Here is a 23,102-nt window from a genome sequence, read left to right as displayed (position 1 = left end):
TGGGTTTAAATTGTTCTTGGGAAACAATTGAAGTCAATGGAACAGAGGAATAAACTCGATCAGTTAAAGGCTGCACAGGGAGAAATCGTTTGTAGTCTGCAGTGATGTGTTTGCAAAAAGGTTGAAATACATGAAGTATAACATATAACTGTCTCAACAGGAAAGGTTGTGGTTGCAATGGAAAAATTAAGAGACCACTGGAAAAGCATGTTTTTCTTTGGTGTTACTAATTATCAGGTTGTGTTTGAGCGTAATGAACGCCTTTGTTATACTGTTTACAACATTTCTCCAAACTTCCAACTAAAAAGATTTAGTATTTTCAGACTGAATAACGCAAAGAACAGCAAGTCATACTAAATGTTAAAAAATAGGTCCAACATTTGGTAGATCACACTGATTTTAATTTCAGCTTTCGTGCATCCCAGCATGCCCTACATCAGTCTTGTGCTGTTGGGTGACATTATATCACTCTTGGCGCTAAGCTCCAAATAGCTCGGCTTTATTTTATGGCCTTTGAGATGATCACTAGATCAGCACCTCATTAATGAGGCATGCCTGTGTTAAAATTCAACAGACACTGAAAAAGAATAGCTTCCATGCATGTTGGATGCTGATTTAAGAAACATGTATGAGTGGTATCTTAATTTTTGAGAGTTGCAGCTATTGATTGTATGTTACTTGAGAATGACTTTACAGAATGCAGCAGTATGTTAGTTCGATGTAATCAGACAGACTCAAAGAACTCTACATTTTTTCTTATCAAACAGAAAGATGAGAAAAAATGTTGTATTCAATGATATTTTCTGATTTGTGGTTTCTTTTTTAATGTGTCTGTCTGCAGCAGAACTGACACATCGAATGCTTCTCCAAGAAGATGTAGCTTCTGAGTTCAATATCTGCACTAAAACAGTACTAGATTTCTTAAATTTGCTGTCACATATTTAATATAATTTGATCTACCTTAGCTTTCATAAAGCCAGCATTTTCTTTTAACAGCTGACGTCTGTTCACGAATGAGGATCAAGGGACAGTTGATGTGTCATGTGAGGGATGACTTTGAGACTTAAGCATCTATGATGATCTCAGATTTTTGAAAACAACTGAATTTCTTCCTGAGCTGTAGCTATTGGAATATGTTACCTTGAATTTGTCAACTTCAGTCTTGGAACAGGTGGCATGGTATGACAGAACCTGGAAAATAATGACACAATGTTACACAAGGTATTCTTGTAATCATTAAAAACAACCTGCAAGTCTCTGGAAGTGGTAAAAAAAAAAAAAAACTTTGGCTCTGGCTTGAAAATGCTGCATACAACCTTTACAGCGGTACGGCTGCTCTTCTTTATGAGGAAGTCAACACTCGCCTCTAGAACAGTCTACAAGAGCAGCAGTGTCAGGCCTGATTCCATCGCCATGTTCCCTTCATTTCCTGAGAGAAATACCTCGCACAGACCTGCAGCTGCTTATTTGATCATAAATGCTCATGTTTATTCAGCGCTGCCAGAAGCAATGCATCTACATATTAGTTTGTTCTGTGCCTCTCCTTTAAATGCTCTCTCTCTCTCTCTTTCTGTTCTCTGCTTCCACTATTGTTAAAAAACAGAGCGGTGCTAACTACTATAATGCACCTGAAAGATCCCTATTGTAATCTAAGGACATACTGTAAAGGCTGACTTGTGCTGAATGGCTGCATACTGCAGGGCAGATGAGGGATTGCTTTTCACTGCCTCTCATTAATTTTCAATAAAACCTTTGTGAGAAGGTTATCTACAAAGAGAGATCAGCACTTTTTTCATGCGTACATTCCTGTGGAAATATGAGACAAAAAAAAGGAAAAAAGAGCCAAGCACAAAGATCCGCAAGAGAGAATAAGTAAGAAGAGGTTCTATATTAGCCATGCAGCAGCAGTTGGTTCCTTTGACTTCTGGGTAAAAATTTCAGCACATAATATATGTTGACCACAAATGAAAATTAGGACATGATTATAGCTAATAAGAAAGGAGAGAAGATAGGACCCACAGGAAAAAATAATCTGAAGAAAGGATTGAAGGTGATGTTGACACAATGAGAATACAGGCATCACAAAAATAAATTGAAGCAGTGCCAAATCAACGCTCTGGAGAAGTATTACATCTACTGTGTACTAACAATTTGGAAAACCTATTAAATAAAAGATGTGTGTGGACACAGTTATTTAAAGGTGACATATTACACTCTTTTTCATCAATATATATTGGGTTAAGAGGTCCCCAAAACATGTCTTTTAAGTTTATGCTCAAAAAAACACTTTGAAATCAGATTTTGGCATGCCTGTAAACCCCTCTTTTTAAGCCCTGCTCAGATAAGGCTGTTTTCTGTGTCTGTGCCTTTAAATGAGAATGAGCTATCTGACCACGCCCCCTCAGGAAGTGGATGTGGCCATTGATCTAATGTTTACATGTTGGCTGAATATACACGGCTGCTCACAGACTGCGTTACTTAAGCCCTCTGAATTTGATCCAGAATCTGATCCTGACGGAGAGGCGCCTGCAGCAGGACCTTTCTGAAGGATTGGTCACAGATTTAGTGTTTCTTGTTGTTTTATTTGTCAGTATGTCGACGTGTGTCTTGGTACACAGCTACGAACATGTAGCTATGTGGCTATGCTAACTAGCGCTAGCACTTTTCCATGAAAAATAAAAATTATTCACTAGATCTTCAAATCTGCAGATGTGGGGAGTAAAACCGACCTTTGTGTTTATTAAGACAGCCTACAACTAGCATGCCTCCCTCCTAAGCTCCTTGTTAGCACACGTGTGCAGGTATTGAAAAACGGAGGAGTAGTTGAGTTGTATTTTATACAGTCTATGGGCTGACCAAGCTCCTAGCTCTGACCTCCGTTACAGACCGGATGTCGTTATGATGTATGAAAAACACTGAAAACTAAAATGGCTTGTTTCAGCACACATTTACAGAAAGGTGGAGAAATCAGAACAGGGGCAGAATGGATTTTTTTCATTTTCGGGGGGTTTGTAGACATGCCAGGGACACATATTTCAGGTAGAGAACCATTAAAAAGTCGATTTTGCATGATTCGCACCTTTAAACATGGTCAAAAATTTAGATTTTTACATTTAATTTTGATATGAAACAACAAATCAAATGATGTGTCCTTACATCCAAAGCCACAGACTGCTTGGCCCAGGACTTCTTCACCTGGTCGTACATGATGGTGTTGTTGATGCCAAGCCCGCAAAATATCACAAATGCCTAAAAAAAAATACAAAAGCAGAGTTACTCCACAACACCAGCTCACTTAAAGGAAATAACATCTTTGAAATGATACAGAATCAGGTGTAATACCTCAAATAGACGTTGGTCTGCATCATCGAACGGTTTCCCATCCAGCCTGTTCAGCACTTGGGCGACACCTGCCACACAAAGTAAAGATGCCTTCAGTGAAGTGATGCTTTAAGTTTGATATTAGCGAGGCTCCATATAACCTGCCTGCAATTAAAAGAGGATCAAACCCACACACTCCATGTCATTTCCGAGCATTCATTATGAATGTAAATGAAGCGGAGGCACAATATCCTCTCACATAAACAGCAACATGCTCAGATTTTAATTCAGGAATATATACTGAGTAAATGAAAAGAGTTTATTATAAACACTTAGTTACACAAAATGACCAAAAAAATGTAGCACTGGTGAAAATGGAATTTAAACATTGCTGTCTTATCCATTAATTGTCCACAATGTCGCAGAAGGTTTGAAGCCTTCCAAAATTTGACAGCAGTATTGTCTGTTTGGATGGCTTCACTCATCTTGTAATTAGAAACACAACAAGGCTTTGTTGATGATGTGTAAACATTTAATTGATAGAGACTGACCTTATTGTTACTTAGAAATTATGAAAAAAGTAATTACGCAACACATCATCGAGCCTACTTATCTCTTAGAGGTCAAAGAAAGTACCAAAGTGACATTTTAATATTAATGTTTGTGAAAAATCCGCTGCAGTGAACGGCTAAGAACGGTTTTCATTATAGTGTTATTAAACTTAAAATAAAGAGCTGATGTCTTCTCAGATCTATTATCGCACACTGCATAACGAGCATGTCAAATGTGACAGATTTGCAGGATAGGTGGACCCAAACATAAGCAAAATAAATGACTATTTAGAGCCCAGGAGGAACCAAATAACCTTCATCACATTTGAAATGTCTCTTGTTGTTTGTGAATATGAAAAAACATAACATGAACATAAGATGCAGTATTACTGAAGTTACCATTAATAACTAGCTTTTTCAATTTTCTAAATTAATTACAACTTTGTTGGATCTCAAGGTACAGCCTAGGGGAGGAGGGTCCACAGTTTGGGGTCTTCTTTGCAGATGTTGTGCTTCTTTTAGCTTCCTCAGCCTGGGGCCTCCAGCAAGAATTGGTTACACAAAATGACAAAAAAATAGGCTGCTTTGCATTAAAGTGCAAAGCAGCTGAGGATCAGCACCTCTAAGTTCCAGACTGTGGTGAGCTGAAAGGCTTCAACTTCCAACTTTCACCTATGGTTATGAGCTTTGGGAAGTGACAGAAAGATTGAGATTGCAGATTAAAGCGGCCCAAATGAGCTTCCATAGAAGCGTGGCTAGGCTTAGCCTTAGAGATAGTGTCATGAACTTGGGAATTCAGAGGTAGCCTGGAGGAGAGCCGTTATTCCTTTACAGCAAAAGGAGCCAGTTGAGGTGGTTTGGGCGTTTGATTAGGGTGCCTCCTGGACTTTTTCCTTTGGAGGTTTTCCAATCAACAACTGGAAGGAGACCTGGGGATCGACGCAGAGCTTACTGAAGGTATCTGGACTTGGAATGCCCCGGAATCCCCCAGGTATAACTGAAAAAGCTAATCGGGAGAGGGAAGTCTTGGTGGACTTTCTGGCCTGTTGCCACTGCACCCTGACCCCAGATGAGCAGAAGAAAATTATGGATGGATGGATGGGTGGATGGGTGGATGGATGGATGGATGGATAGATGGATGAATGGATGGATGGATGGATAGATGGAAGGATGGATGGATGGATGGATGGATGGATGGATGGATGGATGGATGGATGGAAGGATGGATGGATGGATGGATAGATGGATGGATGGATGGATGGATGGATGGATGGATGGATGGATGGATGGATGGATGGATGGATGGATGGATGGGTGGGTGGGTGGAGTGATGAATGGATGGATGGATGGATGGATGGGTGGGTGGGTGGAGTGATGAATGGATGGATGGATGGATGGATGGATGGATGGATGGATGGATGGATGGATGGATGGATGGATGGATGGATGGGTGGAGTGATGGATGGATGGGTGGAGTGATGGATGGATGAATGGATGGATGGATGGATGGATGGATGGATGGATGGATGGATGGATGGATGGATGGGTGGGTGGATGGGTGGGTGGATGGGTGGGTGGATGGATGGATGGATGGATGGATGGATGGATGGATGGATGGATGGATGGATGGATGGATGGATGGATGGATGGATGGATGGAAAGACCTTTGTTATGCACTTAGAAGTAGTTTGTTTAGGCCGTTGTGTTCTTGATAAGGAAGGGACTTTTAACAACACAATGTTCTTCCTTTATATCAGGTAGCTTTAAAATACATAATTAAAGGTTCATAATTACATTAACTATTATTGTAACACTAACATTTTTTTTAGGCTATTTTTACACAATTAAAAGCAACATTAAAGCTTTCTATTTCTCAGGCATTATATAAACTAATGTGGTTTAGTTTATAGTCTTCTTAGCACATAATTAGCATCTTAGAACTTTTACATCATTTGTTACTAATTTACTGAATGTCTACACAATTACTTGAAAATGATGCTTTGTCAGTCTTCTAGATTCATTAACATTTGTATTACACAATGCACAGTTTAGTCATGGAGATTTGTCTAATCATGCAGATACAATACTATTTATTCAGCACAATACAATACAATATACAATATACAATATGATACAGTCACTATAATCAATCACAATTATGCAATTAATCATGTTAAACCCAAGAATCCCATTCTCATTTTGTCCTGATGACACTCATAAAAATGAAACATGTTATACTTCTGCAAAATACGAATGTTTTGATGGTCCGTGGGTGAAAAATATGAATCCAGACTGTAGACACTATAATGTAACCTGTGTAAATGTCCTGCTTAGCTGTGAGTGATCTGTTCACACAAATCTTGACCTTGAAATAAAGGCATCATTATTTGAATTGCCATCAACATCACCAACTTCTCAAAGAATTGCATGATTCGGTAATTCGGTGAGCTATTTTTAAAATGTTTAATACCTTAAAAATACATTTGAAAGAAATTGCCACATTGTACAACCAACAGGTTTAAGTAAAATACCATGTCTAGTGTATTGATGGAGGATGTGCTGCTGTTAAATGTTTTTACTGTTGTCTTCACCCCATAATTTCTCAGGTTACATCTTGAAGGATCTGTCTGTAACCTTGGCAAATGACAAAAGGACGTTCATTCTAACTTAATGTATCCTCGACTTGAGAATTTCATCTCCTGCTGCTTTGTTTGTATAATGGTTTTCACTCCTGATCCTCAGGTGCCACCCACACACACTGCATTTCTTTCTCCCCTCACTCTTTCTGTTCCTCTTCCGCGCTTCCCTCTCCCCTCCTCGACAAATCCACTTACACCTACGCAAAAAAAACAACAACAAGTACACACGGACATCACACACAGGCAAACACAGGTCCTAACCAACCATCTGCAGCAGAAATGCTGATCACTTTGCACTCGAATAAAAGTAATGACTTCCTGCGTCAGATCTCAGTGGACTGAGCGGAGCTGCTATCATTGCTCCTCCCTGTAATATCCAGCACTAAAACCAGACCAGAAATCAATGATTTATCAGAGTGTCAGTGTGGTGTTGGGGCCTGGGGCAGATTCACAAACACGAAGCACACAGCCAGAAACAGGGAACTCCACCCTAAGTGTGGAGTGATGGTGCAGCACAGAGCAGATCACACAGTTGCAACCTCAGCTCTCTTCTCCCGTACGGTCCAGAATGCAGCAAAATAAATATGAGACCTACAGTGTGACTGCATATGAGAGCTACATGATGAATACTTAAACATAAACACACTGTATGGACAAAAGTTCATGGACAAATCTCTCTTATTGTCTAGGTCTATTTTTTAGTGGTTAAGCGTGTTATTTTCCTAACTGAAGTTATTGTCTTATTTGATGATTCAGTCATTTTGTTCTTTAAACTTTGTGGCAACTATTTTGGGAGAGTATTTTTCAACATGGTTATACTCCTGTTCACAAAGCAAGGTCCATAAAAAAGTGTGTTGGTGTGTGTGGTGCTGGAAAAATGGACATAACCTCAAACATCTTTGAATTATAATACTGGCAGTGAACAAAGCCTTATCATCAAACATCATCCCCTCACTTCACTTTGTCTCTGAATGGGATCACCCAAATCTATTGGAAAGCCATCAAGAAACGGTGGCGGCTTGCAGCATATTGATGCCCATGTTTTTTTAATAAGAACATCATATGAAAAGTACATTACTTTAACTGCATTACCATGTTACAAACACATGCGCTGATTTTTCAAGGATATCAAACAGAGAGAGAAGCAAACAAAACTCCATTTGTCAACTTACCGATGATTTGGTGGTTGCTGTTCCAGATGGGAACACAAAGAACAGAGCGGATGTGGAAGTCCGAGAACTGGTCCGCCTAAAAAGAGTAACAGTGTCAGTATGACACCTGCAAAGAACATTTCAATAGAAAAGTTTAACATCAAAAAAAAAATTTCTTATCACAGCACCACAAGCCTCTGCAAATTCAAATGGACTTTTTTCATCTGTTTCTAACATGAAGAACAAGCTATTTGAAATAAAGAAATAGAAAAAATCCGGAAAAAATCAACCACAACTGAAAACAATTTTAAACTGTACAAGACTTTACTGGATTTAAACATGTAATGTTTAATTCTTAATTTTGTTGATTTCAAACTCACTGTAATTCCTTTAGAGCAGGGGTTCTCAAACTTTTGGAGCTAGGGACCCCTTACAGGTGAGAAATTTGCCCAAGGACCCCCTCATAATTGTGACACAGATTAAGCACATGCTTACTGCCATTTGCACTCTTAGATGCACTTGGAACTATTTGTATTGTAAAACTTGTCAATGTAAAAACTTCAGACCTGTACCATAGTGATAAACAGATAACACTTCAATTTGAATCAAGTAAATACCACTTGTATACTTTGAAACAGAGGGTCATTTCATTCCTTGTGGACTCAACATGACAGCATTTATACTTTTCAAGCAATTGATCTTAAAAGCTTGGTGTACATATACTGTTTTGTAATGACACAGCACAATTTTATAATTTATTAGAAATGTATTTAAATTATTTCACGGACCCCCACGCTATGATTCGCGGACCCCACTTTGAGAACAACTGCTTTAGAGAAGCGGTGCTGCATTGAAGAGCTAAATAGAAACTATCCAAATCACGAGACACAGTGAACAGTTAGACCATTTAAATGATCACTAAGAGCCCTTTACAAAGCAGCAAGAGAACCCCTTTAAACATTTCAATGAAGCCAATATGGAAGTGCAAAAAAACTGCAGTTCCTCTCATGTCCACTTGAGGCTGCACTAAAAGCCAAGGGAACCCCATTGGAGCCCATTGTTTCAACAGAACAAAACATGTTTACAGCATGATGCAAACAAAATGTTAAGATCCCTTTACCTTATTGATTTATTTATTCCTAACAAATGTACAGGGGTGAGCTTTTTAAAAACTAATCTTTATTTATTATAATAAGGCTCAAAGTTACACAAAATATCAGGGTTGTGGCTTACTTGACTGTCAGGTGGGTGCATTGTTGTTGTTTTTTGCCAGGAGGCTAAAGGCCCACCTCAACTCCACCTCTGTACTGGTTTCCATATTGGCTGGAGGTTAGTTGGAGTCAGCATCCGGTATGCTGCATGTCATGTTTGGGCTTCACAATGCCTCTTTTGGAAACCATGGGGTGACATGTTTTATATGAGCTACAGCTGTTATCCAAACCACAGATAGTAAATGTAAGTTATCTCTTAGTTGTGAACTCCAACCAGTGTTAAAGCTTCAGTGGGAAACTTTTGGTTTGTGTTGATTTGAACAGAGATGCACATCTCATCTCTTTGCTGTCCTGTTCATGCCAAGGAAGTATTTATTGACAAAAGAAATCTCATCCTGTTTTATTTGAACAGTCAAATATATCATCACTGTGAAATTACTGTGAATATTTACTTCCGTCTGTCATCTGGTCTGACACCTACCCCCCTGCAACTGTTACAGCCATTTAAAGTTATGACATAAATGTTTTCAGTCATGTTCCGATGATCCTGTTTGGTTTTGTAGGTCATAAAAAACATAACTATTCATATCAATGTGTTCAACAATCAGTTAAACACTCCTCACAGTGGCTTTAAGGATTACGTTTCATTAATTCAGGTGAGAACCATCATGAAACAATCTTGAATGGGACATTAAAACAGCAACATAATCTGAAAAACAGCTCAGGGACAGATGTTACAATTGCACATCATTGTCTCATTCAGTTTTGTGTCAGACTATCCGTCTGCTCACCGCAATATTTCCTTGTTAAATATCATCCTGACATCGCTCCCCAGGCGCTTTCACAGCCTTTAATGAATCCCATGAGACCTCATTGACTTGCATGTGACATTAAATTGTGAACATCCTGCAGAGGTTGAACTGCCCACGACTGCACACTAAGCAGTAGATACATCATACTAGTTTTTCTGTAATGTTGCGGTTGAAAGGAAAGTTATTGTGTGTTTACCTCAGCATCAAAGCGAGGATCCTGATAGGCATCACTGATGTTCACAGGCAATCCTGTGGATGCAACCAGCTCCGCGATGCTGTTGTTGATGAGCCAGTCTGAGTAGGATGATTTCTCCATACTGTCTTTGAAACTAGGGTTAGGAAATAAAAAAGAAGATAACAGCAATAAAGCAAAGGAAACAGCACTGGGCCTATTTATCCCCTTGCATTTTCTCAGGGGAGGTTTGGATCTTAAATAAATCAAAACACTGCTGTGATTGATCATTTTGTTATCATAAAGACATACCTTTTTATCCTACTCAAGTGAAATAAGTTTTATTCTCAATCATCCCTGAACTAGCAGCTTTTATATCTCCTTATGGACCCTGTTTTTACATTGACTTGAATTTAATGAACTTCTCATACAGTTTATATCAGTGAGCTTTTCCTGCAGCTTATGAAACAATGAAAAGTTAATTGTGCGATTGTCTTCCTCATCGCCAAACGCCCCCACACTGTGCCACAGAAACACCTGCATCACTGCATAGACTTCCCATTCAAACTTATTGCAGGGAGCTGCAGCTGACTTTTTACTTTCAAACACAGCAAGGTAAATGTTCACTGCGGCTCACTTTGTCTTTCAAGATTAGAACAAAGACGGAGAGACACTGAAGTCAGATCTTTTGAATCCCTTTGATCTGTGGATACGGCCGTGTGTGGATGTGAAACCCACTGCGTGGTGGGGAATAAACTTCATGGGCGTGATGATGACTGGATGCATTACTCCCTTTTTCTCTCTTGTTTCTTTTTCTCACTTCAGTTTTATGTCTGCCACAGACACACTAGCAGCACTGCACACTCCCTCAACATTATCCTCCCTATGGGGGCGGCAGGGGATTGTGAGACACATAAGAGATCTAACAGAATGCTCGCCTTTTGACACAGAATTTATTCACTTAATTACACACATAAATCAAGCACAGCAGCCCTTGTTATTAAGATGAGAACCTTTTGGTGGACAAGTGTGATCACAAAGAAACTGTACATTTGCAATTTAAATGTGTGGATTAGAAAAAGCACTTGTGCTTTAACAAAAAGGATAAGTGCTCAGTGAATAAACCCAACCCTTCATGCCCTCATACCAATATTCTCTACTGATAAGTTACGTAGCCACCACATGGTTCTGAAAATCCCCCACAACCAAAGATAGATGTGAATAGATGAGCAGCGAGAGCGGGCATATCACAGGGGTTATCAAGTGGGCATCTCCCTTCATCGGTGCTTGATTAGTTAGGCCCCCAACACCTTGGGGAGGCTTCACAGTTACAGTTCATGCAAACTCCATCTACCAACCAAATATTACTCCCGCAGGGTTTGGCTGTATGCTCTACCTTCCCCTACTTCTCTCATCCTAATGAGGGATGAGAGGAGAATTTATTCTTGAAATCACAAGCTGTTTTTTTATTTACTCCATGACGATAGCAACACTACATTTCTTTAATCACTACTTATTTCTTACTATCTGTGTTTCTTGTTTTTAAATTTGGTTTCTGATTTTACAAGTGCCTTGGAGTGACCTTATCAGTTATGGCAAGTGCAGGACTCAGGGGATAGTTTCCCTTCCTTTCAGTGTTGGTTTTCATCCATAAACATCCCACACAATATTAAGCCTCTGTTTCTCCACTCAGCCATGCCCAGCAGTAGAGAGAAGCAGCAAAACCCAATTAAGCAGGGGCTTCTACAGTATGCCTTCTATTCACAATCCACATATTACTCCCACCGCACTACAGAATATTCAATTTTTTTGCACTTCCCTTATTTTTTGTCCTTGATGGAAGCCTTACAAATTCAAACAAAGCCGCTGTGCAGAATATAAAGGTGCTGTGGAGCCAAAGGCAAACTACAGTGCAGAAATGACTGTTTAGTGAAAAGGCTGCTGGTATGAGACGTGCTGAAAAGGAAAGAAAAGCTGTGTTTTTTATCAGGCCGGATGTTATTGAGGAGCTGAGTAGATTCTTATCACAGAAACACTTTACATACCTGCTTTCAGTGTCTGCACTACACTTAGGGGACAGAAGCTCAAACGACTTGGTGAACTTCACCACCTGAGTGAATTGAAAGGGAAGAAGTCAGTAAAACTGCATGGAGATCACAGTGATAAAGAATATTAGACAGAGAGAACACCATGCACACGTACAAACGTTCAGACAGACAGCGGAGAGAGAAAAAGAAACAGTACCGGTGACTCAATGTCCTCCAGCAACTGAACAGAGCAGCGCTCGCACTTTAGTAATGTCTGGGCACGGTGCATGATCTTCCTGACAATCTTCTCCAGGTCAGTCTGCTCCTCAAACAGGTCATTGACTACCTCCAAGAGTGCCTGAACACCAGCCACAGAAAAAGATAACACTTAGTCCCCACAATCTGAGCTGAAATCTGTCAGCAGGTGATACAGAGACTCTTTCAATAAAGATGTTTTGCCTTGCTCAGTTTTTACAGCTCGATTTTCACAATTATCCTTAACCCATAAACCACCAGGATGATTAAACATGATTAGTTTCTCCAATAAAAGTTAATTAGGCTCTTTATCTTAGGTGCTGCCAATCCAATTTAATACATAAACACATAAAAATCATACGGTGTAATGGGAGCTCTACTCATTTCTCTCATCTATTCACTCAGCTTCTCATTATGTTCTCTTCCATCACAGATCAATGTATGACATGAATTAGTGCATCTCTTAACATTCCCTAGGAGATTTAGAACCCGGGCCAGGCCCCACAGTCTGGAAACAAACCCATCCCCCCAAACTACACATCCAGAGAAAGTGTCCATGCGGGGCTGCATGCTGCTCTGTGATCCCCACTGCAGAGGCAGCAAGTGGGCTGCTGCTGATCGATACTCAGCCTCCATGTCAGCATCAGGGGGGAGGAAGTAATGCTGATCCTAGGCATGGGTGGGTGGGGGGTTATCATTCTGGTCAGCCCTGCTGCCCTTACCCGACTCCTGTCGTACTCCTTCCTTGAGGCGGCGAAGAGTTGGGCGTTGGAGATCGCAATACCACAGAAAGGAAGGTACATTTGCAGCACCTGTGGACAGTAAACACTCATGATATCTGCTAATGATATATATATTACAACCAGCTTGCAAAAAGAAAAATAAAGCAGACAGAGAGACAAATCCACTAAACATTTTTTCCATCTTTTTTCTCAAAGAGATGCTTTGTTGTGTTTCATATGCCAGCGCTGGCAAAAATAGGGGTTTTCAAAGGGCCCCTACAGATGTTGTATTGTGAACAGCACCATACACTGCCCTGTCAATGGTTTCACCTAGAGACTGTACAAAAATATGGACAGCACAACAGCTCTCCCAAAGTAAAGTCAAAACTTTTTAAGCTAGTGACCAGCAGCAGTGTTAGTCATGAAGCCTGCCTCCTCCATTATAGAAAACTAGAAAAATTAAACAACAAATATTTTTGTCTCTTACATGATTTATCAATAGCAGTTAGTTCTTATCATGTCTGTTTTAGTGTTAACTCTTCATAGAAAATTAGCTTAAATTGGTTATTTGATGTTAAAATAAGTGAGGTGTGGCATCATGATTGACAGCTCTGTTAACAAACACAGCTCAAACACACTGAATTAGCAGAGCAGGAACAGACTGGGAAAAGGTAGGAAAAATAAACACAACAGAGTATTTGCTTCACGAACAACATAGAAGTCTGTTCTGCTGAACCGACCTGAGGGATCTTTGTCGTTTGGTCAGTATGTTAAATGTTTGTTTTAGTTAGTAGAAAGTGTGTAACATCAATCCAGTGACTTAACTAGCCAGATAGCTTATTGCATACCTTGGTTCCAAAGTAAAGCACCAGCGCAATATGTCAGGCGCTGAGTATTTTGGCTTCACTTTTTAACAATGGGAACAGATGGAAGCACGCCATTCATATTGAAATACAGCTAATGGTTTCAAACTATTGTACTTATCTACAAATAGCACACATGTGAAAATGAGGATGAAAAAAGCCAACACAGACAGTGAAGAGAAGAAGAGGACTTCCAGCTTGTAGAAAAAGAACAACATTGTAAAAGTTTCAATAACCTATTTGTCGGAATACTAAACATGTTTTGCAAGAAACACGGAAAAAAGCACAACTTTTGTCAGATTAGAAAAACTATGTAGGGCACCTGGGACAAAAAAAACCCAAAACAACATTCGATCATTTTAAGAAAACTTGTCTTTTGAATTGGAACAAATAAGAAATAGTCTCTCATTGGTATCATTACTTGCTATGACAAATAAATCAATTCAACTGACGTTTTACCGTTTGACTGATAGTCTGCTATGCTGTGCCTTAGGCTGATGGTATCAATTCCTTATTTCACTCATATTTTCTTCACATTAATAATGTAATCACTTGATGTGGCCAAATGACTGGAGTTAATATGTACCCTGAAATTGAATCAACGTCTTACCAGTGTGCAATCTAACAACATTTCTTTCCTCCTCACCCCCTGTTGATTCATAATGAACATCAATATGCAAGTATGCGCTAGAAGGAAGCAGAGAGAGGGCTGCTACTACACGCAGTCCAGACAGCTGGAATGTAAATACACAGGCTGAATTCTATATGACTACAATCACCAAACAATGCAACCTTATCTGAAAGACACTCAGCCTCCATAACATGGAATCAATAGAATTTAGGTCTAATGCTTCCTCACACCGCCTCTTTGTTTAGTTATCTATCTTTAGCATCTGGCTGCTGTGTAAACAACACAATCAGTACAACAAACCCACTAATATTTACCAGCCTTCAGTGTGACCTGAGGGTAGGGACACCACAATAATACATGAATGGGAAGTTACTCAGCTGTGGACGTTGATACAGGGATATCTGTTTCACCTTTTAGAAAAGATAATGTATCAGTTACTCATCAGTCCCAAATGAACATATCACAAACAAAATCCTCTGGCACTGTAAGGATAAGAGGGAGGGTTACCACTAAAAAGAAAAAAGCTACATCAAGGGACCCCATATCATCACTTACACATGCAGCAAACTAAGAGAAATATACCGACTATTCACATGTGTTTCATATGTTTTAGAAGATATGAATCATGTGTTTAAAATATGTTAAGGTTTCAGTTTATTGTAGTCATAGAGGAACTAATATATAGTTTCTTCTTTTAGAGCTTCTACAAGGCTCCTACAATTGATTCATAAATTCACTTCACAAATTGACAACTCTAATTGCGGGGCTCATGAGAACTGAAGACCTAAAAATGGCATCGCTGAAAGGAAAGTGTAGAGAAACACCCTGCTCTAATTACAACAATTTCTCTCTCCCATCAAATTAGGCAACAGGGTTAGCCACACAGCTTTCATCTCAAAGGTAGCATGGCTATCTGAATTCAAACAGCAACAAACTGTTGCTGTTACTAACCAGTGATTTCAATGACGAAACAGCAAACAGATGTGAAAATAAGTAATCGAGGTGTGGGAAAGCAGACATTTTTATGAGAAAAAACATAGCTTTAAATCCTCCATAAACTGTAGACCAGAGCCTGTAGATTTTAAAACAATAGCTTTTGTTACTCCTTTGTTGAAAGAGTTTGCTTGGTTTTACACTTTTTATTTTAGTTGATTGTTGCATTTCAGAGGACCACCAAAAGCAAACAACTGTGTGAAACATGGAAGTAGTCTCAGTGATGTCACCCACTGGTTTCTGAAGATGAGCTTTTAAGAACTATGGCGGTTGCCTTATTAGAAATTAGTTATATGGAGTTGAGGCAAGCCGTTACCGCCAGGCAAACAGCTACAATCTGCCCACCTGGCAGTCAAGTCAGCAGCACTTATATTTATGCTTTTTCATGCAAAACTCATAACCCTCATATCTTCAACATGAACAAGTTATAAAATGATTCACCTTCAGTAAAGCGTGTCAAATAGAGAAATGGGCTATTCAGACAAAATCGTTTTTTGTAACCAGGCTGTAAACACATTCAATCCAGCTCTAGAGATGGAGTTTAAACATGGGTGTTAAAGGTGACATATCATGCAAAATCGAATTGTAATGGTTCTCTACCTGAAATATGTTTCCCTGGCATGTCTACAAACCCCCTGAAAATGAAAAAAATCCATTCTGCCCCTGTTTTGATTTCTCCATCTTTCTGTAAATGTGTGTGAAACGAGCCGTTTCAGTTTTCAGTGTTTTTGTTACGTCACAACGACATCCGGTCTGTAACGGAGTCAGAGCTCGGAGCTTGTTCAGCCCATAGACTGTATAAAATACAACTCAACTCCTCTTCCGTTTTTCATTACCTGCACACATGTGTGCTAACAAGGAGCTTAGGAGGGAGGCATGCTAGTTGTAGGCTGTCTTAATAAACACAAAGGTCGGTTTTACTCCCCACGTCTGCAGATTTGAAGATCTAGTGGATGATTTTTATTTTTCATGGAAAAGTGCTAGCGCTAGTTAGCATAGCTACATAGCTACATGTTCGTAGCTGCGCACCAATACATACGTCAACATACTGACAAATAAAACAACAAGAAACACTAAATCTGTGACCAATCGTTCAGAAAGGTCCTGCTGCAGGTGCCTCTCCGTCAGGATCAGATTCTGGATCAAATTCAGAGGGTTGAAGTAACGCAGGTCTGTGAGCAGACGTGTATATTCAGCCAAAATGTAAACATTAGATCAACGTGCTGGAGAGCTGAGGGCACATCCACTTCCTGAGGGGCGTGGTCAGAGAGAATACAGAAAAGGGCTGAAAAGGAGGGTGTTTCAGGCATGCCAAAATCTGATTTCAAAGTGTTTTTTTGAGCATAAACTTTAAAAACATGTTTTGGGGACCTCTTAGACCAATATATTTTGATGAGAAAGAGCGTAATATGTCACCTTTAATGGGACTTCCTCAGCTTTTGGGGCCAACCCCTAGTGGACACTGAAAGAACTGCAGCTTTAAGGACTTCCACACCGGCTTCATTTTTCAACATTAGAGGTTGGCAATTTACTCAACCTAACTTTCAGTCAATGCACTCCACCTGCCTATCAACTCAACTATGCTGCAAATTATGAAAAGTTTTGTATAACTCCTGAAACACCTTGATATTACCTTAACAGATGCATCACTATATTAAATAAAAAAAGTACAGTGTGTACAAATATTGTAACGAGCTACAGAAACAAGAAATGTTTTGTTAACCAGGCTGTAAACATGTTTAATACTGCTGTAAAAATTGATAACTGAGCATTAGATCTAATGGATTTCCTTAACTTTTGCAGACACCCATGGAACAGCGGATTATTGTACTCCTACACTGGCTTTATTTTTTAAAACTGCATATATCTTCCACTGCAATACCGAATATTGCCACCTGCAGGGCGCCGGTGACCGAGCAGCCTAATCATGTCTCATATACAGAGGCTATAGTCCTCATCGCAGAGGTCACTAGTTTGACTCCCGGCCTCAACCACTCACTGCATGTCTCCCCCTGTTCTCTAATCTCCACATTTCCTGTCTCTCTTCTCTGTCCCAATAATAGAGGCGATAATGGCCCGAAAAAAAAAAAGATAAATAAATAAATAAATAAATATTGGCACTTTCTAAATAAACCATGGTGCTCTACTGTGTGATTTGCTAAGTGAAAACGATACACAACATCATAAAACAGAGTTCTTCTGATTTGCCATACCACACAATACTTCATAGGATTAAACCAAAGCAGCTATACTCAGTGTGAGATATGAAATATGACTGTGCCATGCTAATGAGTAAATTAACTTGATGCACTTTATCCAGTCATTAAACATAATCAAGCACCTCATGCTCCTGTTTTCACAGACCTTAAACAGATGATGCTCATACATGATGCTATTTCAGCTGTCTTCTGGAATTCTCTAATAATTGTCTCCCAGAAAGACAGCGGCCATCAATAGCCCAGCAGGAGCAGATTCATTAGCGAGTAGGACTTCAGGGATCTGGCTATGGATCTGCCAGTGGAACCCAAGAAAAGCACTGCTCGCTCTAATTACATTCTGTCAGGGAGGCCATTATACAAGGTTGCATTACAAACAAGACGTTTTTGCCTAGAGACCTGTGGACTGACCAGTAAAGAGTGGTTTAATAACAAAACTAAGTGGCCAAGGCCTTAGGGACGGGCTGTTTCTCCAACCTCAATCACTTCCTTTTTCACGACTGGATTGTCATAAGAAGCAAGCCGAGGGAAATTACAGCCCCAATCCTTTCTTCCCCCACTTATCACAGCAGCTACTCTGTTCAAAAATCTGTTGTGTTCACTTTACATGTATGGTTTGGTGAGGTCATTGTTGTCTAGCCTAGAATTGTTTTAAGTAATAAAACTGAAACTTTTAATTTTGTCTGATGTTATGTGGAACACCCCAGCTTGTTTCAGCAAAGAACATAGCAATTTTCTAAATACAGCTCGCAATAATTGTTTCTCTTGAAAATAACATTAATTATTTATGCAATAGGAATCTATACCTTAAAAAAATATACAGTTGTTATTTATGATCTATATGAACATTTAATGAAAGGCATGTAGTAAAATACACATCACCAATCATTCAAACATTAATGAACTTGATTTTTATGTTTACATAAAATTGTTTAAGCTAAAATTCCATATCCCCAATGAAGCATCCAATAGACTGGCTGTAATTTATAGGCACTGATACAACCCAGCTAATAAACACAGTAGCCCACCAGGAGTGCTGCTCAATAGCTATTACCCATGAATAATTAAACTGTTCTACCTTCACATTGCAGGTAACTGGAAAAAGCCAGGAGCAGAGGGAGGTCACAACAACAAAAAAGTGCGGCAACATCAAGACAGGTCAAGTCACTGAGGGCATTTATTGTTCCTCAGATGAATATAGGGGTTTATCATGATAAATGACTTGTCACAGGGACTGTTTTAGACTTCCGTGTTTTTGTTACGTCACAACAATATCCGGTCTGTCACGGAGTCAGAGCTCAGAGCTTGTTCAGCCCATAGACTGTATAAAATACAACTCAACTTCTCTGTTTTTCATTCCCTGCACACGTGTGCTAACAAGGAGCTTAGGAGGGAGGCATGCTAGTTGTAGGCTGTCTTCATAAACACAAAGGTCGGTTTTACTCCCCACGTCTGCAGATTTGAAGATCTAGTAGATGATTTTTTTTTGTCATGGAAAAGTGCTAGCGCTACTTAGCATAGCTACATAGCTACATGTTCGTAGCTGTGTACCAAGACACACGTCTACATACTGATAAATAAAACAACAAGAAACACTAAATCTGTGACCAATCGTTCAGAAAGGTCCTGCTGCAGGCGCCTCTCCGTCAGGATCAGATTCTGGATCAGATTCAGAGTGTTGAAGTAACGTGATCTCTGAGCAGCCGTGTATATTCAGCCAACATGTAAACATTAGATCAACGTGCCGGAGAGCCGAGGGCACATCCACTTCCTGAGGGGGCGTGGTCAGAGGGAAAACAGAGTGTTCTGAGGAGGACTGAAGAAGAGGGCTTTTCAGGCATGCCAAAATCTGATTTCAAAGTGTTTTTTTGAGCATAAACTTTAAAGACATGTTTTGGGGACCTCTTAGACCAATATATATTGATGAAAAAAGTGTGATATGTCACCTTTAAAGACTCAGTAACATTTTTCTCCTGGAGTGGCAGGGCAGCTAAGACTGCTTTCAGCAAGTCCCCAGTTCAAAGATAAGTCATCACCTCGCATGCATTCTTTATTCACATATCGCAATTCTTCTTAATGCAAATACTCTTCCTATTGTTCTTTTTTGTTTACTCTGAAGATTGCGAGACATTTTGCTGTTACGTTAAGACTTTTGTAGGGCACAAGTTTGCTACAATAAACTTGGGTTTGATCTGATTTGGTGCAGGATGAAATTAAAAATGTGTAGCTCAAAGCAGAAATTGTGTTCTCTCCTCTCCAGCAGTAGATTTACATTACTGTGAAGTTGTGTAAAAGTGGTTATTACAGTGTTGCTCGAGCCAATTTGACTGAGTTTGGCAGGCAGAGGGAGCACAGCAGTGAAAAGATAATGCTACTTGACAATTCACTCACAGAGGTGTTACACTGCGTTGGCAAATGAGACCTACAAGGGGAAGTTGCATCTTATTACAAAAACCGCTTGAAATGCCAACCTGAAAAATATGTTTCATGTAAAAATGTATTTAAATGTTTCGACATGAAAGTGAGGGGAAGCAAATCAAGATTACAAAGCAAGATGTAGAGAAAGAACAAGGTACACTTAAATTAAGTCTATAGCAATATTCCCCACAGATGACAATGAAACAACGTAATTATATATGAGTAGAACCATTATCCAACCTCCCCAAAGGAATGCGAACTTATAAGGTAGCAAAACGACACATTAAAGGCTGTGTGGGATTTTAAGAGAGAGATATAATGTGCTTTAATATCCTTTAAGGCTCAATACGTAGGGAACGACATTTGTTTTAATACGACTGTAATGACTGCTGTTGGAGTATCACTTAATGCTTGAAAAGTGTGATCACTTTCTTATCACAAGGTCATGAAAGCAGAGCTGCAGCTGTGCTGTGCAGGGAGCTTACTGTGTTCTCTCTGATGCTAGCATTGCATTTCATTACTAATTCAGCTGTAGCCATCTCAAGCATTAGTGTGATGTTAATGCAATGTGAAACGGACTGAAAACATGGGAAAGGAGAAAAAAAAGAAAAGAATGCCCAATCTGCATCATCATGAACGATGGATGGAGTCTACAAAAGTAATTTGGACAGCAGAGCTTAAATTGAGGAAATCATACTTCGAATAAAAAACTGAAGCTTTTTTCTACCATAAAACAATAAAACTCTAAAATGAAAGCTGGCTAGCTTTTTGCTTTCATGTTCTATCTTTTTTCTTCCTTAGGGGCTCATAGCTGCAATATGAGGACAAGTCTGTGTATCGGCGTGTCACTGCCTTACTGCTACACTCAGTCAAGTGTGCCAAAGAACGGTACACGTGCTTCGCTTTCCTCCCTGTGATGGCAACAACTAAAATGAATGCTCAGTTTCAAATAGAAGATCTGGATCCGAGCAAGACGTAACACCCCCACCTACTGTTTTGACATATAATAGTAGTATGTCACACTCATTCACAAAGATTTGTTTCATTGTTTTTGACATTACTGCCAAATAGACTGATCCATTTACAGAATGAGCTGATGCAGAAGCAGCTGAGGCAGTCATCCAAGAGCAGGCTTTGGTCCTCTTGGATCATATGTCTGATCAATAATAGAATAGCACAGGAGAAATCATGGTGAATTCTTTATTTTATTGTCTTGTCCCTAGGAGCTACCTACGTGTCTAATCTGCTAATCTTCACGGGAACAGTCGGGAAACCCAAAACTGAAGAGGCAATATTTTCCAGGTGTTAACTCATCTTAATTAAATACTGATGCAGTACATTGCAAACTGATTGGGGTATGTTTTGCAATTGTTATTCTTATGAAACAGTTCTTTGGAAGTTTTTACCCTTGGAAATGTTAAAGATGCTAAAAGATAAACTGTGTCCTAGCTAGAAACCACTGAGACTTAGATTGGGGGGTAACATGAAAACATCAGACCAAGCATGGGGACACCTTAGATTATAAATATTGTATCAGTGTGAACACACTTGAAAAACTGATTTGGTATTGTTGTGAAATATTTGGTTTGAAAAGAAAGGATGCAAGAGGACATAGATGCGTAAGCAAGGTTAAAGTTATTTTACGTATACAGTTGAATGTTATGTGGATGGCACCACAGACAAGAGGGGTGCAAATATGGTCTGAAAATGTCATTACCTTTACAAGATTGTCTCTTAAAAGTAATGTTCCATCAGTGACACAACTAAACTGTTCTGAATATAAAAAAGAATAAAGACTGAGGCAGACAAAAACTTACAAAACTAGCATTACATGTTTCTACCTGTGGATGTCTCACAGTATAAGATTCAAGTAATGCAGCAAAATATTAAAAGTATGATGGTCAGGACAACAAGTTCTTGCTGTTACACATGTTAGTGTACATTGACAAATAAACAAAAACTTAGTATAGCTTTAGTGCACTTCACAATTATTCACATAATTGTAAAAAAAAAGTAATGTATTGCTTTGTTGGTCAAAGTGCATAAATTATTTTGATTGCAATTCAAAGATGTTTATTTGGGCACACTGCCTTAGTTAGTTCACCATTAAAATGATCATAAATAATCACAACAGTCATGATAATTGAAAAATAATTATTTGATATGCTGTTGTTTAATTAAAATTAGCTAATAATCTGCTTTAGAATAATATCTGGGATGCATGGGCCTTAATACTTATAGGAGAATACAGTCTGCTTAACAAAAGAACACTGAATCCCTGCCAAATCTTTTAATCATATGCCACTATGTGTTCAGCAAGTTCAATAACAAAGTAAAAACAAAATTTAGCAACTTGAAAATCACAAAAATTGCCAAAAACTGAGGAATCGCTCAACAGATGAATGAAATGTGCCACTTATGTTTAACGTTTGTAGGCCACGGTATAAATCATATTAAGAGAGAACAGAAAAAATATTCCCCTTTTGCATCCTCTCAATCCATTTCATTTCATATCTGTTCCTGCAAACTCATGGATGCAACATTTACAGTGATGTAAAATGACTTAACTACAGCCCTGCTATGCTTTTGTTCAACTATTTCTACTTAACAGTATTGGCCTGTGTTGCAGTGATAATGAGTGAAAGAGTCAAAAGCCACTCTAGCACCTCTTTAAAGCTTTACTACCACACTATTACTATTAAGTGCCAACATTAGCATTACAGCATTACTACAGTGACATTGTTGACATGCCGGTGGTTGGCAGGTGATGTTTAGCACGTTCACAGTAATAGGCAAGTGTGTTATTATGCTCACATTATATAATAGAAATAATGACATGAGCTTGTAGGGTATTTCATGTGCCAAAATTCTGAATGACTAGATCTTAACCTGTTGATTGCTTTAAAGGACAAGTTTTGGGTATCAACAACTTTCTTTGTGTAATTCAGCAGAGTAACTTCATGTTGGTTTAATTACTAATAATCCAACAGTCAGTTTGCACATTGTCCACGCTAAACAAAAGTTATGAAGCCAGAAGAACAATTGAAATCATACATTTGCCATGAACCCAGAAATCTCAACCTAGCGGTGGCGGTAAAAGATGATCCGTCATTATGATTC

At 39.1% G+C, this 23,102-nt stretch overlaps 1 protein-coding gene across 1 annotated transcript in view; it reads right to left on the bottom strand.

Moving 5' to 3' along the window:
* pde11a (phosphodiesterase 11a) overlaps window positions 1-23,102 on the bottom strand; it is a 58,971-nt gene that overhangs the window by 33,836 nt on the left and 2,033 nt on the right. The window contains exons 3-10 of the mRNA XM_034694145.1: window positions 12,862-12,951; window positions 12,102-12,242; window positions 11,903-11,967; window positions 9,882-10,014; window positions 7,684-7,759; window positions 3,343-3,410; window positions 3,157-3,249; window positions 1,141-1,191 (exon numbers count right to left, since the gene is read on the bottom strand). Of these exons, the coding sequence (XP_034550036.1) occupies window positions 1,141-1,191; window positions 3,157-3,249; window positions 3,343-3,410; window positions 7,684-7,759; window positions 9,882-10,014; window positions 11,903-11,967; window positions 12,102-12,242; window positions 12,862-12,951 (717 nt within the window). The remainder of the gene's footprint in view (window positions 1-1,140; window positions 1,192-3,156; window positions 3,250-3,342; window positions 3,411-7,683; window positions 7,760-9,881; window positions 10,015-11,902; window positions 11,968-12,101; window positions 12,243-12,861; window positions 12,952-23,102) is intronic.

Source organism: Notolabrus celidotus, chromosome 10 (genome assembly GCF_009762535.1).
Source record: "Notolabrus celidotus isolate fNotCel1 chromosome 10, fNotCel1.pri, whole genome shotgun sequence".
NCBI classification, from domain to species: Eukaryota; Metazoa; Chordata; class Actinopteri; order Labriformes; family Labridae; genus Notolabrus; species Notolabrus celidotus.
The sequence above is the reverse complement of the archived record's forward strand: the minus strand, read 5'-3'. Positions and strand labels throughout refer to the sequence as shown.